At 37.2% G+C, this 15,570-nt stretch overlaps 1 protein-coding gene across 1 annotated transcript in view; it reads right to left on the minus strand.

The window, feature by feature from the left end:
• LOC122606820 overlaps window positions 1–15,570 on the minus strand; it is a 52,510-nt gene that overhangs the window by 8,426 nt on the left and 28,514 nt on the right. Inside the window, exons 18-44 of the mRNA XM_043779686.1 lie at window positions 11,996–12,116; window positions 11,737–11,928; window positions 11,427–11,651; window positions 11,238–11,347; window positions 10,988–11,084; window positions 10,370–10,468; window positions 10,136–10,276; window positions 9,975–10,040; window positions 9,070–9,477; window positions 8,646–8,966; window positions 8,328–8,459; window positions 8,113–8,226; window positions 7,768–7,952; window positions 7,119–7,224; window positions 6,898–7,041; window positions 5,939–6,214; window positions 5,221–5,859; window positions 4,823–5,038; window positions 4,593–4,696; window positions 4,211–4,506; window positions 4,037–4,121; window positions 2,976–3,671; window positions 2,572–2,890; window positions 1,111–1,269; window positions 861–1,024; window positions 579–759; window positions 213–482 (exon numbers count right to left, since the gene is read on the minus strand). Coding sequence (XP_043635621.1) covers window positions 213–482; window positions 579–759; window positions 861–1,024; window positions 1,111–1,269; window positions 2,572–2,890; window positions 2,976–3,671; window positions 4,037–4,121; window positions 4,211–4,506; window positions 4,593–4,696; window positions 4,823–5,038; window positions 5,221–5,859; window positions 5,939–6,214; window positions 6,898–7,041; window positions 7,119–7,224; window positions 7,768–7,952; window positions 8,113–8,226; window positions 8,328–8,459; window positions 8,646–8,966; window positions 9,070–9,477; window positions 9,975–10,040; window positions 10,136–10,276; window positions 10,370–10,468; window positions 10,988–11,084; window positions 11,238–11,347; window positions 11,427–11,651; window positions 11,737–11,928; window positions 11,996–12,116 — 5,866 coding nt within the window. The remainder of the gene's footprint in view (window positions 1–212; window positions 483–578; window positions 760–860; window positions 1,025–1,110; window positions 1,270–2,571; window positions 2,891–2,975; window positions 3,672–4,036; window positions 4,122–4,210; window positions 4,507–4,592; window positions 4,697–4,822; window positions 5,039–5,220; window positions 5,860–5,938; window positions 6,215–6,897; window positions 7,042–7,118; window positions 7,225–7,767; window positions 7,953–8,112; window positions 8,227–8,327; window positions 8,460–8,645; window positions 8,967–9,069; window positions 9,478–9,974; window positions 10,041–10,135; window positions 10,277–10,369; window positions 10,469–10,987; window positions 11,085–11,237; window positions 11,348–11,426; window positions 11,652–11,736; window positions 11,929–11,995; window positions 12,117–15,570) is intronic.

Consider the following 15,570-nt stretch of genomic DNA (forward strand, 5'->3'; position numbering starts at 1 on the left):
TTAAGTAGACTATTAAATTTTAAAAGATAAAAGTTAACTGGAAACAATATTTTAAGTGAAATTCACTATTAATTTGAGAAGATTATGGTTTAGATTATAGAGATATATTTGTCATTTTATGTTTTGAAATTTGAGGTGTAAACTCTTCTAAGAGAGTGTAGATGTTTGGACATATGTCATGATCATTTAAATATTGATGTAAATTATACAACCTTAGCTTCGATTATCTGCACCGCAATATAACATCTCCCCTCCCTTGAATCATCAACTGAGTTTAATCGATCCGAGTACTTTGAAGGTGGAATCCACACAGAAGCACTATTATCATACTGCAGAAGGTTAACTGCAGTAGAGTTTTGGTCAAACTTCTTCAAATAAATGTCACATCCAAGTCTGTTCTCTACAGTCACTGTCTGGAAATCATCTATATCCAGTGCAGAAAAAATTGAACCATCTTCACCAATGCTAGAGCTGTTAGTTTCCTGCTAAGTATTCATATAAAAGGATAATAAGCAAACCAATTTATGGAATCGAACTGCCAAGAAGTGTTGTAGATAATATCTCCAACTACAATAGACCTCTTCTGTTTTGATTGCCTTTTGCTCAAGCTCTCTCAGTCTTCTCCAAGAAGCGACAGCCTCAGCAAAGGTATCAATACTTGCAGCACTAATATTAATATTGAGAATGCTAGTAGCTGCAATCCGTGCTCTTTTTCCAATTCTTGTTTGAGATTGCTCATTGGTATCATATGTCTCGAATCTTCAAAAATAAAACAAAGGTAAATAAGGGCAAGCAATACTTTGTTGAAGACCAAAATACTTAAACAACGCGACAACAAGACATTATAGTAAATTTAATACTTGAATACTCCATCAAATGGTTCCACAATTGGTTCCCACGAGTCTAACTGTGTGTTAAATGCTGATGCAGCAATTGAAGATATAAGCACAGCATTCATGGAGTCCATTCCACCATGGGTTGCAAGCTTAATGTTCGTGATGGTAACATCAAAAAAGGGTGTCATCTGGAAAAATCCGAGATACAAGTTTGCAATGAGATAAAATTTTTAATATATATAACCAAGAAGAAAAGCATATGCGAGTTTCATACCATTCCACACAGACTGTCTAAAATGGTTACAGAGAAGCATTTCAATTTTATTTCAGCCATTATGTTGTCCCGTGTCTTTGGTTGCACAGAATCGCCAATAGTGAAAGCCAGTCGGCTGGAAGGCTTCTTCAGATCTGAGCGTGCAAGGAAGGTACAGGCCTAAAATAAGATAGATTATAAGCTATACAGCTAAAATACCATTTCATCATATACAAAATAATAAAATAATATAAATCATATACAAGTATAGTAATACTAGACGCATGCCCGAGCGATGCTGCGTTGATGGTGGTGGCGGCTGTTGATGGGGTCGGCGGTGGTGAACAGTGTTGTTAAAGGCGTGCGCCCAGCCCCGCCTAGGCGTAATGCGATGGCGAGGCAACACTTTGCCGCCTCAAACCCTAGGCCCAGCCCCACCAATAAATTAGGCGGCAAACTCACTATTTTCTATAAAACCCAATGGTTTTCCAAGAAACGATTTAATAGCATGTCAGAGAGAAAATCACGTCTATATATTTGTTTCAAATATCAACATCAATTAGAATATACCATCATTATTATCATCAGATCATCCTTCATTAACATAATTTCCCTTCAACTTCAGGCAAGTTTTCTTCTTTTTTTCTTAAAATTATTTTTTCTTACTCAGATTTTAACTGAAATTTTGGCTTAATGCATTATGTGTTATTTAGATGGAATTTGCTAATTTGAATGGCATTTGGTTTGGTTTTTACTTTATTGCGCTTATTTTTTTCCGGGCGTGCGCTTTTTTTGCGCCTCTCGCCTTCGCCCCATTTAGGGTCTTTGCGCTTTGAGTTCACCGTCGCTTTTGACAATTATGGTGGTGAAAGTAAAAGTAACTGATGTTAAAGGGGGTAGTATAGTTATTTTAAAGGTTGAGGTATCTATGTTGTAAATTATTTCATTTGGGGTATTATAGGTATATTAGATGGAGGTGTTTAAATTAGTGAATAAAAAAGAGGGGTAATTTAGGTACGTTGCCTGCTTATTAGAGAAAGAAAAGGGGGAAGAAGAGGGGGGGGGGGGTTGCTTCTTTATATAGAACTAGCATTTTACCCGCGCAATGCGGCGGCGGCGGTAACGGCGGTGTGACAGGTGGTGGCGATGTGGTTATTATTGTAAAATAATTAATGTAAAAAGGGTAGTGTAGTTATTTTAGAAGTTGATGAGTTTATGTTGTAAATTATTTCATTAATGGTATTATAAGTATTTTTAGATAAAAAATAAAAAAGAAAGAATTAATTAATTAATTCATTAAGGGTAAAATGGCCATTTCATATGGGGACATTTTTATGAGAGAGGGTGTTGAAAAATGTTAGGAGAGAGAGTGTGATAATTTTTATAAAGTAGTAGAGATCAAAGAGAGTATCACATTAACCTTCTTTTTACCCATATAATATGAGTAACTACATTCCAAATTGAACAATTGTAAATACTGACCTGATTATCCACTTTCCAGATGCTCCAGCATTGAGATGGTTTTGAACTTGAATATTTGGAAATTGGCATCTCGGGAATATTAGCTTGGCTAACAAGATCGACCCTTGGACAGCAAAGCAGATTCAGTTTTGGCATCTCATCGACTCGTGTAACTACGCATCCCATGGAAGCATAACCTGGGGGTGCAATTGGGTACCAGAAAATGGCATCATCCAGGCCTTTAATGATGATATGAGCAACTTTGGTAAACTGAACAGGGTTTGCAGATATATCAGGGTTGTCAGCTCTAAATATTATCCCCAAGGCAGGCGGCTCCAAACTGCAAAGTTGGTTAAAGATGCTTAAGTAGGAGTTTAAGGAGATGGAAAAATAGTGAGGAAATGGGGGACATATAGAGCTCTAACCCTTCAGTTATACAGTCACCTAAAACCTTAAAGCCAGGACGTGGTATAGGTCTCCACACAGAGACTGGTCTGCGAAGATCATTACCCTTGTCCCACCAGATCCTCTCAAAGCTTGGAGTTGACATATAACAACTAGCTTTTGAAATTGGTCTGAGAACATCCCACCCGGATGATATTGTATTCGGATTACTGCTTTGTCGGTGTGTACTCTCATGGTTAACCTTTAAATCAAACCTGGACTCTTTAGTAGAGAGACGATGCCAACTTGAATTTAAAAGTAGTAGATAGTTAACATCATAGCATATATCCTCTGGGGGACAGCTAACAGAAGAATTTGCATGAAATGATCCAAGAATGTTGTCCAGTCTCCATATGCTAAATCCTGATGGGTAATTCTTATTTGAGGAAGCACTGAACATGCATGCCGAATATGCTGTGGACGTTGCAAGATCGGCTCTTATGCAATAGACAACATGATTTGGTGGTGGTTGGTGTCCAATATGAGCAACACACCCTAGAGCTAAGTATCCCGGGGGTGCAATAGGTTCCCACAGAGAGCAATCACAATCGATACCCTCTACTCTTTCAGATTGTTGGATATGGGAGAATATGCCAACAAGCTTGAAGCCTAATGGTTTCCGTACACGCCCATATGTATTACTCACTGCCATAACCGCTTGTGAAGGAGGAATGGGCCTATAATAAAAATATTGAAAGCAAAACACAATCAAAAACGTGTTACAGCAATCAACTACTCGTGATGCTACACAATCACCTATTATCAAGAACCAGCAACAATGAAGAGTAACTAAAAATGTAGCTCAAATCCAATCAATCAGCAATAAATGTAGCCATCTAGGAATGAACTAAGAAAAAAAAATACATATCCCTCCCATATTATGTGTACATTAAATAACTAAAAAGTGATAATTATAGTACTTCTATGCCTTACTCCCAAGATATGTATCTGCTTGTAAATTGAGTACTCATTACAAAAAACTTATAACACAACTTATAGGTTGCAAAGAAGATCTGTTTATAAACATTTGAATATTTTCTACCTGGAAGTTACACAATCTCCAAGAATGACATAATTGGAAGGGGCACGAGGTCTCCAGAATGTAACAGCATTATGATGCACGTTTGCTGCATAGAAAAATAATTGCCCATTCGTGTTTAATCATAGGTAATGAGACATTAATGCAAACAAATATTAAATAGATGTAGAGGTATACCTTTTGGAGACACCCAAACTTGATCATAGTTAGTACAAGGACACAAGGGATCAGCACTCTGAAAACGTAACGCTGCAACTGCCTGACTCTGTAGATTAAGAATCAGGGAGATGGCACTTAAAGATAAATGAACAAATATATCTGAAGATATCAAAGATATATTTGTTTTATCCTTTACAGAAGTATATCCCCCTGAAATATCCACTGGATCAAGAACTCTAAGACCAGAACCAGCCTCGACGGTTAGATCTTTGAGAAGAGCCCGAATCCATGTATCATTTTCTTTTGATGCAAACCTATCAAAATCAGGAAGATAATATATTTTTATCAACCCTCAAACAATTCATAAGTTGAAAGTTCATGAGATGGCAAAGAAGTTTACATGAAGCTTAGATCCATCCTTACACGAAGAAGCTTTTCAGCATGGTAAGAACCATCAATGGATGATCTGCTGCTATCATAAAAAGTGAACTCAGGAGACACCACCTGGAATATCAATAGATAACCTACGTAAGAATATGAACTGAGAGAAGTCCACATGATGCTAAATATGTTTATGCTTTCAAAAAAGGACAGCCAAACAATCCATTTAGAACCAACATGATGACCTACCTGGGCCTCGAAGCTTAAACTTGGTTTAGATGATTCAGTTTGATCGTCAACAGCAATACTTGAAGAATATAATGATTTTTCAGCTTTATTATGACTTTTTCTTTCACTAACCGAAGAAGAATTATCCTGTACCACAACTTCAACACCATCTTCAATGGACACGGAAAAACTGCTACCATTACTCAAGTATGTGTAATCCGTCAAGAGTAATGCATTCTGCATCAAGACAAAGTTACTATCAGATGTCACATATTGGGATAAACCATCATGCCTTGCTTCAGTTTTGCAGGAGTAAGGAATCATTTTTTATATTAGCCTTGTGTTACTTCCTATTATAGTGGTATTATTTAAACCCTTTTTCCTTAAATTCAGAATCACCAGAGTAGGAATGACATTACCTTAATCTTTACATTTACAAAACGCAGTCTTTTACCCCTTCCAATAACAATAATAGGTCGAAATTCTGAGGATTGTGACTGCTCAAGATCCTCATTCAAAATGATAGTTTTCCCGCATCCATCATAAGTAAATTCACCAACTCCGGCAGCATCCACTACCAGCTGTCGATTTGGTGACAGATTTACCTCATCTTCTGTTTGTTTGTATAGTGCACCAGATAAAACTATTGTGTCAGTTTTACTGATTGGATCATTCTTAGGATCCATCAACTCCTCCTTGCCAGTTATTGCTCCCAAAGATGGCACAAAAAACTCCCCAACTGCAAGAAGAAAATCTGGAACAACAAGAACTCGAGGCAGCTGAATCCGAACCACAAATAATTGAGATGATGAGCGCCATCTGAGATCCATCAATAGCATGGTTGAGTGAGGTGCTTCCACGTTGGACATTGTTACAGCTCTTAATAGTCCACCTTTACTAGAAGCCAATTTAAGGACATCAGTACTTGTCCCAAGCATTAGGCGCATTTCAGGTCTGGTATCAGGACGGACGTCCAATATAGAAAATCGAGGAATTGTGACATAGAGATCCATTTCCGAAAAAGATGTCATTCTGTACGAGACCCACATACCCTCGAGCTGACACAAGAATCAACATCTTATTAAAAAAAATACAATATGCAAAAGCATGTCTGGTGATGTCTTTTTGTTTACTTACAGTTATATTTGCTAAAGGTAAATCCTCTTGGATGCCATTGCACAGCTCAAGTAATGCATAATCAAGCTGAATTGCCATTATGTTAACAGTGCGTGACAAGAAAACTTGACTAGTCATGTTAACCTTATCAGCCAAAAGACGTATTGTATCCGTTGAACCAGCATTGGTATCACGAAAATTAGGAGGGAGAGTAGGTTCTTCAGTCATGTTCATAGTCACACAGCTACTAATAACACTATATTCCTTGTCAGACACAACAGCATGCAATGAGCCTATCTGTTCCAAGGGTAGAGTAATATTAGGTTATTTGATCATATTAATACAAAAAACAGAATACAGAAGCCAATAGATTCAGTTTTCCTGAATCCTAATTATAGAAAAGTCAGCCTTAAAGTCAATAAGAATGTGTAACAAGAGGTTATACCATTTAAATGAAATGTCCCAAGGCAAGTAAACATTGATAGTAGTAACATATTTCAGAATTGAAGATAGTTTAATAATGTCCTATGTTAAGAATGATATTAAGAACATTCCAATTATTAATGATCATGGGTTAGTCATGTAACATTTAGATTAATTTGGAGTATGATCTAACAGAAAATTCTTCCCTTCATCAAACATCACCAAGCATCTTCTGGAGTAAAGGGTTTCGGTAATGTTGGAATTCAATAAAGTTATCAGACAGTGAGCACCATTCATCATTACGCTTTGAGAAACATACGTTATGAATGAAATGTGAACTTAGATTAACTTTCGCCCATTACCAAACCACGAAAGATATAGAAGCATAAAAATGATGTCACTTTGACATGTGTACACTTTTATAAGAAGTAGAACGATATTGGCTAAAGTTTTAAAATTGCAAACACTAACCAACCATAGCTTTTCCTAAGCATATTGTTGGATAAAGGAGCAAGCAAAGCCAGTAAAAAAGTTGTAAAATGTTTGATAGCACAGACCTTCACTTCCAAGGCAAAATTTGGAACTTTGCGAAAAATATCTCTTAAACTGCGCCTGACAAAGATATGAATTTCACGGCCTTCACGTATCATTGGTTTCCCTGGCAGACCATTCGCTCCAACAGCCATATTGATTCCTAAGATCTGCAGCAGTATCCAACCATACTTCAGTAGTGGTACACATGGGGAAAAGGACGGGGGGTGGGGATCCAAGAAAGTACCTGTGCATGAAGAATGTCAAGGTGGACAGCTGATGGATCATCCACAGGTCCATGCCAACTAACTTCATTCGTCACCCACAGATGGCCTAAATCAAGTTGCAGGAAACTGCATACACGGTACAAAACTATCAACAAAGGAACAATCCAACAGCAAAAATACTATTGCTGTCCCAGACTAGAACACAATTAAAAATGGACAAATCTATGCACATCGAAGTGCATTGGGAACTTTTCAAATCGACAAAAAACAAATATTTGCTAGAAATATATAGTCATAAAAAAAGGAAGTATTGCAGAGTAGCAAAGATTTTATTGATCTAACATGGCCAATAACTCAGTGACTCAATGTTAAGAGAACAAAATATCCTAGCAGGACAGATACAAAAGAGAGTAATTAAATAACGTAGTTCACTGAAGTGGTGTACATGCTGGCAAGTCAAGTACCAAAACATAAATAGTTCGTATAAACCAATGGATTTATATAGCTTAAGATATTGAGATCAATAGAGGTAAGCAATAAAGACTTGAAATTTATGAACGTAATCGGTCCAGATTCATTGTCCTAGCGATCCGTAATGTTCCAAATTCAGCAATATCATCATCAAACAATGTGCTTCTGAATGAAACATGGATTAATATAAGTACTAACTCGTCGCTTGAAGAGTTCCGTGGTACCACTATTATTGGAGTCTCCAACGAAAGGTCCAACTTCAGTGCGGCAGATCCATCCATCTCATACTTCTGAATCAACCATTCAAAGCCTCCAACTTTATCGACAAACTTGATCGCTTCTTCTGTATTGGGAGCTGCCAGTCCCACAAAATATGCAGAGATCTGTAACATAAAACTCAATAAAATTACAGTATTCCTTGACTACAAACACTACCAAGGCACCATCTTTTAGGAAATCTGAATAGCAGACAGTAACTAATAATGTCATATGAGAACAAAGATCTCTAAAAAGGTTTGGACTTCAGAGAAAGTTCAAGCTAACCTCTTGAATGAACCTGTTGAGAAACACAATACGAACGGCAGAAAGTTTGCCACTCAAGCTATAGTTATATCCTTCATAATCATCATCTTCAGGACTGTAGGACTTGAATGTGAACTGATATGTGTGAAATTAAGAGAGAGAGAGAGAGATCAGTGTGAAGTTATAAATCAAATTAAAAACCTAGTGCATATAACATCAAGTATAAGACAGTGTACCTGGATAAGGGAATCAGCCCCCTGGTTACGTATATCACAAAGCCATCCCCAACAATGATCTGTACCAAGGGAACAATCACACAGCCTAAAGTTCCCTAGTGTACCTTCAACAGATATAGAACCGGGGTGAACCTAAGACAAGTATTAGTTAGAACATAAAATACATATCCCAAAAAATGTCCTCATATAAGTTATTCTACAAAAGCATAAAGAAGAAAGCGTACAAAGGCATCCCTATTAGAGCAAAGTTTACATTATATAACAGTGTTTGGGTATATATTATATATATATGTTCAAAAAATAAAATGAAGGCTTCACCTTAAGATCCAACATAAAAGTTTCTTGCACAAGCATCGCAAGCTGAGAACCATCTTCTTTGTTAAGAAATACAGTGACGGTATCAATATTCATGTTTAAAAAAAATACAATTCGAGCCTTCCCGTGTCCTAATAATCCCTTAACTTTTGCTTGCACATGCTCTTCACCCTTTTCTTTCTGTAATGAGGTTTCATTCTCCTGCTCCTTCTTTGATGTACCGCTATCACTACTTGCAGTGCCCAAATCAATGCCCAGACTAATTAAAGCAACGATAGTGGGACGGTGGCAGAAAAATTCTAACTTTGACATGCTGATGCTCATCTGGAAGTAATTTCATCAACAAAAAGAAAGGCATTACATGACAAACCATCTATCTTTTCCTTGTATCACGTTTATGATTATTATCAGTGCCATAATCATTTACCTGAGTATCTATACCATCATAATCAGGAGATTGAGGAGTTCGTTTCAAGAAGGTAAGTGATATAAAATCAGAGTCATCAATGCCTTCTGCCTCATAGAATATATCTCCAGAATTACCTCTTCGTTTTACTTGATCTTTATCATGAATCAAAGCTTCCACAGATTCAGGCAATGACATGAAATCTGTCAAGGCATCTGTGAAAGCATCATCCTCCTCGGCCAAGCTTACTAATACCTCTTCCACCTGTTGATTTACAATACCTTTGGGATCAAGAGAGCGGTGGTTCTCCAGAACAGAGCAAGCTAAATATTGTGGACCTGTCGAAGAACTCTGGAGTTCATCTTTAATTTTCAACAAGTGCAGATTCACCCTGACCGTCAAATCCCCTTCACAAGATGCAACATATACCTGCAAAATACAGTAGCACTAAATGAACATCGACTACATCCATTAATATGATACAACAATCCAATCTAAAATCATATGCACTATAAAATCACACCATCATCAGCTGCCAATGAAATAAACAATAATAACCCATTAAAAAAAAACAGGAAGGAGCTCATTTTAGGTTTCTGATTACCAAACGTGCCCTCAAAAGAGAAAAAGATAAATCTATGGGGGAAGGGAATATGAGGCTGTTAGACACCTAAGTTGGGTGAAAAACCCCTCACATACCTTTTTTTAACCATAAAAATCATGGGGGGCCAAACATTTATTCAAAATATTAAAATATTGGTATGTGAGGGGTTTTTCACCCAAGTTGGGTGCATAACAGCCCCATACTCACTTCTCTCTCTCTCTCTCTCTCTTTCTCTCTCTCTCTATATATATATACTATAATGCTATTATGTATATCACTTAAAGCTTATTAATAATAGAAACACAAGACAGAGCATGCAAACCTTTCCTCCAACAGCAAGAACCTCAAGAATCTGAACCTCCTCAACCTCATGCACCTCATTTTCAACCTGAAACATAGAACAACCTTTGTATATCAGTCTCACTAACAAATATCATACTAGAATACTTCTTGAACACTTAGTACACTATAAAAACATCACACCTTCCCATATATCAGTAACTTTGTTTCCACCAATGATCCATTAACAATAACATCAGCTATCTTCGTATTAATAGAGCGAGGTTCTGAAGGTTCTATGACAAGATCACCTTGCTGTCCAAGTATATCAACCGATGAAGTAGCCTACACCATTTACATTAAAAGATCATAGCTTGTAGCTAAGTGAAGATGAAGCTATTAAAGTGGATAAACTCTACTCAAACTTTAATATCATACAGATGCTCGGTAGGTTGCTTGTACAAGTCCTCTCCACCAACTAGCCTTTTCCTTCTCGTCCCGGAACTTTACAACCAACGTACTAGAAGACTCTAGAGCCTTTAAGTAGTAGCATCGTATAACACCAAGAAACAATAGAGGATTAGCACCATATTGCCAAAAGTATTTATAAAACACCAGTAACCTTTTTCTAATGTATTTGGTGATCAAAGTCACATCGTGAATGATGCACCTTTAGGCTATCATTGTAAAGATATAATATAATAAATAAGACTCCCTGATCCTAAAAAAGCTGTCCAATTTCAGAATATGAAAGCCACTGAAACAGAATTATATTGGATGGCACACACCTAAATATATACTACTCCCTCTTCCTAGATAAACACATCCTATCATATGATCACAAACTGGAACGCGGAAAGATTGTAAAAAGGTTTCTATCCCTAGAAGGGAATATTAATCTTAGATCTCATTTAGTTGCCTCAGAATTTAGTTGCTGGTAATCTAAATTTATCTGTTCATTCGATAAAATAGACTTGGATATTTTCCATAATCGACACAATTGCTAACTAGCTCTCTAGGCAATGAAGAAAAAAGAACATATCACAAATCTCATACCTTCTGCATATCCATGCCTCTTATACAGACAGCAATACAGGATGAAGAACCACCAACATTGTTCGAGGGTACTTCATAAACTTGCTTACCAGCCATGCTGCAGCATTTCGGTTCAAAAAATATAAGTCGACATACTTGAGAGCCTTTTCTAAAAAAGGCATTCACTAAATCTGACCAAACATAAGTTATAAATTTATTTAACAAAAAGAGCAGCAGCAATACTCAAAATAGAGAAGAAAAACATGTGCACCTTGAGCACCGCTGATAGTTCTGGGATGATTGGGATTCCAATATATAAAGATACAGTCCAGACAAGACAATATACGAGGGCTGCCATGAAGCAACTGAATAGCCGATCCCCTGAACAGAAAAAAACTAATTAAGGATGAAAAATACACATATTTGTATGCATATGTTAACTTTCTGAAAGCTTACATACCCTCCAAACAAGTATTTGAACCTCAGTCGCAAGATCAGGGGAACTCCACGGGGCATGTTCGGCTTGATAATCTTCTACAAGCTTCGTACCACTTTCTATAGTACCAGAAAGTATACTCAAGAGTTCCATAAGCCGGCTAAATCTGGAAGGTGAAAGGTGAATGCCGAGGGTAGGAACTTGAACAGAAACACGAGTTGACGGGTGAGACGGATGAGGTACTTTAATCTTCAGTTAACAGGTAAAGAAACCTTTATAAGATAGTGCATCGCAGGTGCATAAACTTAGAAAAACAAGCTTAAGGTAATTTTACCTGATCAACGATAACAACAATCCCACACCTATCAACGAGAGAATATGCCGAAAGCTGGCTACCCTGACTCAGAGATTCCCGGTCACGTGTCTGAAGATCAGAACTACCGTCTGTAAAAAAGGCAGCTATATCTCTTCCAGAAATACAAAAGCGAGAATATAAGTTTTGTCCTTGATTATCAGGTTGGTCCTCCTGCAAAACAGTGTGTTTAGTACATTGAGTAAATAACAATATACAAAATACAACTGATGTTACATACCTCTGTTTTCAATGTAAAATTACCGAAGTCCAAAAGAAAATGGCTATCATGTTCTGAAGATGGACTTGTCCTTATAGGAACTCTAATTTTTGGAGCATCAAGATCAATATCAAGAGCAAATCTGCAAGATCGAGGACATGATACAAGTAAGAAATGTTACAAGCTTTATCATAATGTATATTATAGGAGAAGACACGATATAGCAAGCCAGGTCAGTTCTAAATTAAAACAAAAAGCATAAACCTTCAAATAAACATTCAACGTATTAATAAGCACTAAAATCACAATGATGCCAATCTGCCATTTATATTATATGTACAAGACATGCAATAAAAGAAGTTTTTATCTAAAAGATTTTGCAAAGGTCAACCATTATGAATCTAATTGACTATTGTATGTCACTTTGAAGTTTAAAGCTCAATTAGAATATTGTCCCACAGACAACCCTATCTTTATCTTTACTCCTTTATAAAACAAACTACTCCTCACTTTTAACTTTTCTATCTTTAAAATACGCAAAATACCCTTATTAACATAATTAACATTATCCATCCTCTTATTTAATACCTAATATACCTTTAATGAAATTAATTTACAATATCTACCCCTTAAATCTTATAATTCCTAAAAAAACTACACTACCTTTTTACATCAATAATCTACACTACGTCGCCACGACCATCACGCCGTCTATATCATTGCCGCCGCATTGCGCGGGTATTCGTCTAGTTAGACATACATTAAGTTTCCATATATTAGTTTCCTTGCATTAGTTTAGGCCACTCTAAAAATATAGCCTCTTGTAATCCTTATAATCATAATTCAATATACTCGTAATAATCTACAATGTTAGTTATGGTATCAGAGCCATAAATCCGGACAAACAATCCGGCCAAAAATTCCGATAAAAAAAATGCCTAAATATATTCACCATCTGTTTAACTACAATTAATCCTCTAGATCTTCGAATCACACAACATCTCCGCAGACATTAGTTTCAAAATTCAAGTCTAAAAAACCCAACCAAATTTCACCGCTGCCAGAGCCGCCACGCGCTTTCACGCTATTTCACCCTTTTTGCGGCGTGTTAAGAGTTTATAGTGTTTCTTTATACACAGATCCGACTCTACAACAAACATAACATGGATTTTGAGTCCATTACTTGTATTTTATTGGGGTATAGCACCTCTCAAGTCTCATCATGGTTATAGGTGAATGGACCTTGTGTCTCAACGTATTTACATAACCAGTTATATATTTTTTTTGATTAGTTTTCCCATCCCTTTTATACACAACCCTCTCCACCAAACACTTCCCCACCTACCACCCCCCTGTGTCTCCACTTACCGGACACCGGTTAATCTTTGGAGCCCTGTTCGTCCTGCTACAACTCCCCACACACACAACCACCAACTTCACTTATACCACCCACAACCTTAATCCAAGCAAAACAAACTAACCTCACCACAACTCCCACACACACACCAAATAACCAAACTGCCTAATACATCCCTCCTAACCACACAACCCAAACAGCCCAACCTCCATCCCTTGATATCATTCCCCACATTGCACTCAGCATACAAATCTACAACAAAATCCTAAACAAACCAAACCTCATAATATTTCCTTGTTTCATGCACAAGGAAACATTATGGATATGATCTTATTTTGTCACAAAAGTAATACATCCTTCAATTCCTTGAGCGCGCCGATAATTCACGATGTTACATGCTTATACTGATTTCACTTTTTCGCATAAAGCTTAAAAGCCTTTTCTAACGTTTGACTGGGCTGGTTGCCCCGATGACTATTGCTCTACCGGGGGATATGCAGTTTACCTCGGCCTTGGTTTTAAAAGGCGATAGGTGCACAAAAGCGATAGGGTCCATTTCGGAAGCACAAAGCGCAAAAGCGGCGAGCTTTTCGTACGCAAGGCGCACACTTATCAAAAAAATTATAAATTATTTATATAGTAACTATAACACATAAAATACCAAAACACAATCCGTAGGATCCTCGTTTAAGTCCGGCTTTGATCAAATTTGGTTTTTGAAAAGAAACCCTCAAAAGATTGTTGGTGTTGTTGAGGAAAAAGAAAGAAGAGATCAATCTTGTTAAGAAAGAAGAGGTAAGAAAAAAAAAACTTTACTTACTTTACTTATAAAGAAAATCCTCGTGTACCAAAAGCTCATGCTTTTCAGTGACTGGGCTAAAAAAAAAGCCAAAAATCTAGCGCTTTTGGTACACCTTGTGCCTTGGGTACCAAAAAGCTCTAAGGCTTGCGCCTAGGTGTGCCTAGCACTTAAGCTCGGCTTAGGCGCGCTTTTTAAAACCAAGACCTCGGCTCCAACTTAATCTCATGATGCTCGCAAATATAAAACAATCTTGAAACATCTACGGATTCTGAATACAAACCTTTGGTTGACACCGTTGTTGAACTCACTTACTTCAATCACTAATGCCGAACTCCATGTTACTACTCAGACGGTACCAACATTATGGTGTGATAATCTAGGTGCAAAGCATGTTGAGGTAGACTGACTTTGTTCGTGAAAGGGTCGCAAGTAAACAACTCTCTGTACAAAGCAAGTTCAGGTAGATTTAAGAGGATAGTTCCCATGTTTTATACTTTTATAGTAGGTCTACCAACTTCGAACAGATTGATGCTATACTTGTGGTGGTTGCAGGTTGATTACTAATTTCTTGCCGTTAGCTCATTCTTATACAACCAAAAGTGTCGCAACAATCTTGTGCAAAGAAATTGTCCGTCTTCACGGTTACCCTGGCTCCATAGTCTCTCATCACGATGTTATGTTTCTCAGAAGAACCGTCTTGTTTGGGTCGCACTTCTCTCTAGATGAGTACAAGTTATCACCGATCAAATGCAATTTATTAATCATTGTTATAAGGCCTATCTTCACTGCTCCTAGGACTACATACTCTTATAAGGGATTCCATACTTCCACTTGCACAACTACATTTAAGGTTATTTATATCTGTATGTAAAGGGCGACACTAACAATGCCGATTTGGAAACTCAGCTACTTACTAGAGATGTGTTAATCTTGGTAACTGATTTGTATAATTTTTATTGTGTGAAAAGAATAACAAGGAGATTAAATAGGCAAACAATTTTCATTCTAGTCCCTCTAATATTCCCCCTCAAGCTAAGGTCGGGGAGCGACCCGTAGCTTGGATCTAAGAAGAAGAAACCGTTGTGAGGGTAGAGGCTTTATAAACACATCTGCAATTTGATCTTGTTTTCTGATGAACTGGACAGAGAGCCTTCCGTTGAGCAACTTTCTCTCTAACAAAATGGAAATCGATCTCCACATGTTTTGTACGAGCGTGAAAGACTGGATTAGCTGAGAGATAGGTGGCACCAAGATTGTCACACCACAAGACAGGAACTGATATCATTGGAACATGAAGTTCTTTTAGGAGCGCCTCAAGCCATGTCAATTCTGTTACAGTGTCTGCTAAAGCCATGTCAATTCTTTTAGATGAACGAGAGACAATGCTTACGAGCACACCATTAAATGAGATTAGATCCAAGATAAATGGCAAATCCC

Source organism: Erigeron canadensis, chromosome 7 (assembly GCF_010389155.1).
Source record: "Erigeron canadensis isolate Cc75 chromosome 7, C_canadensis_v1, whole genome shotgun sequence".
Classification (NCBI taxonomy): domain Eukaryota; kingdom Viridiplantae; phylum Streptophyta; class Magnoliopsida; order Asterales; family Asteraceae; genus Erigeron; species Erigeron canadensis.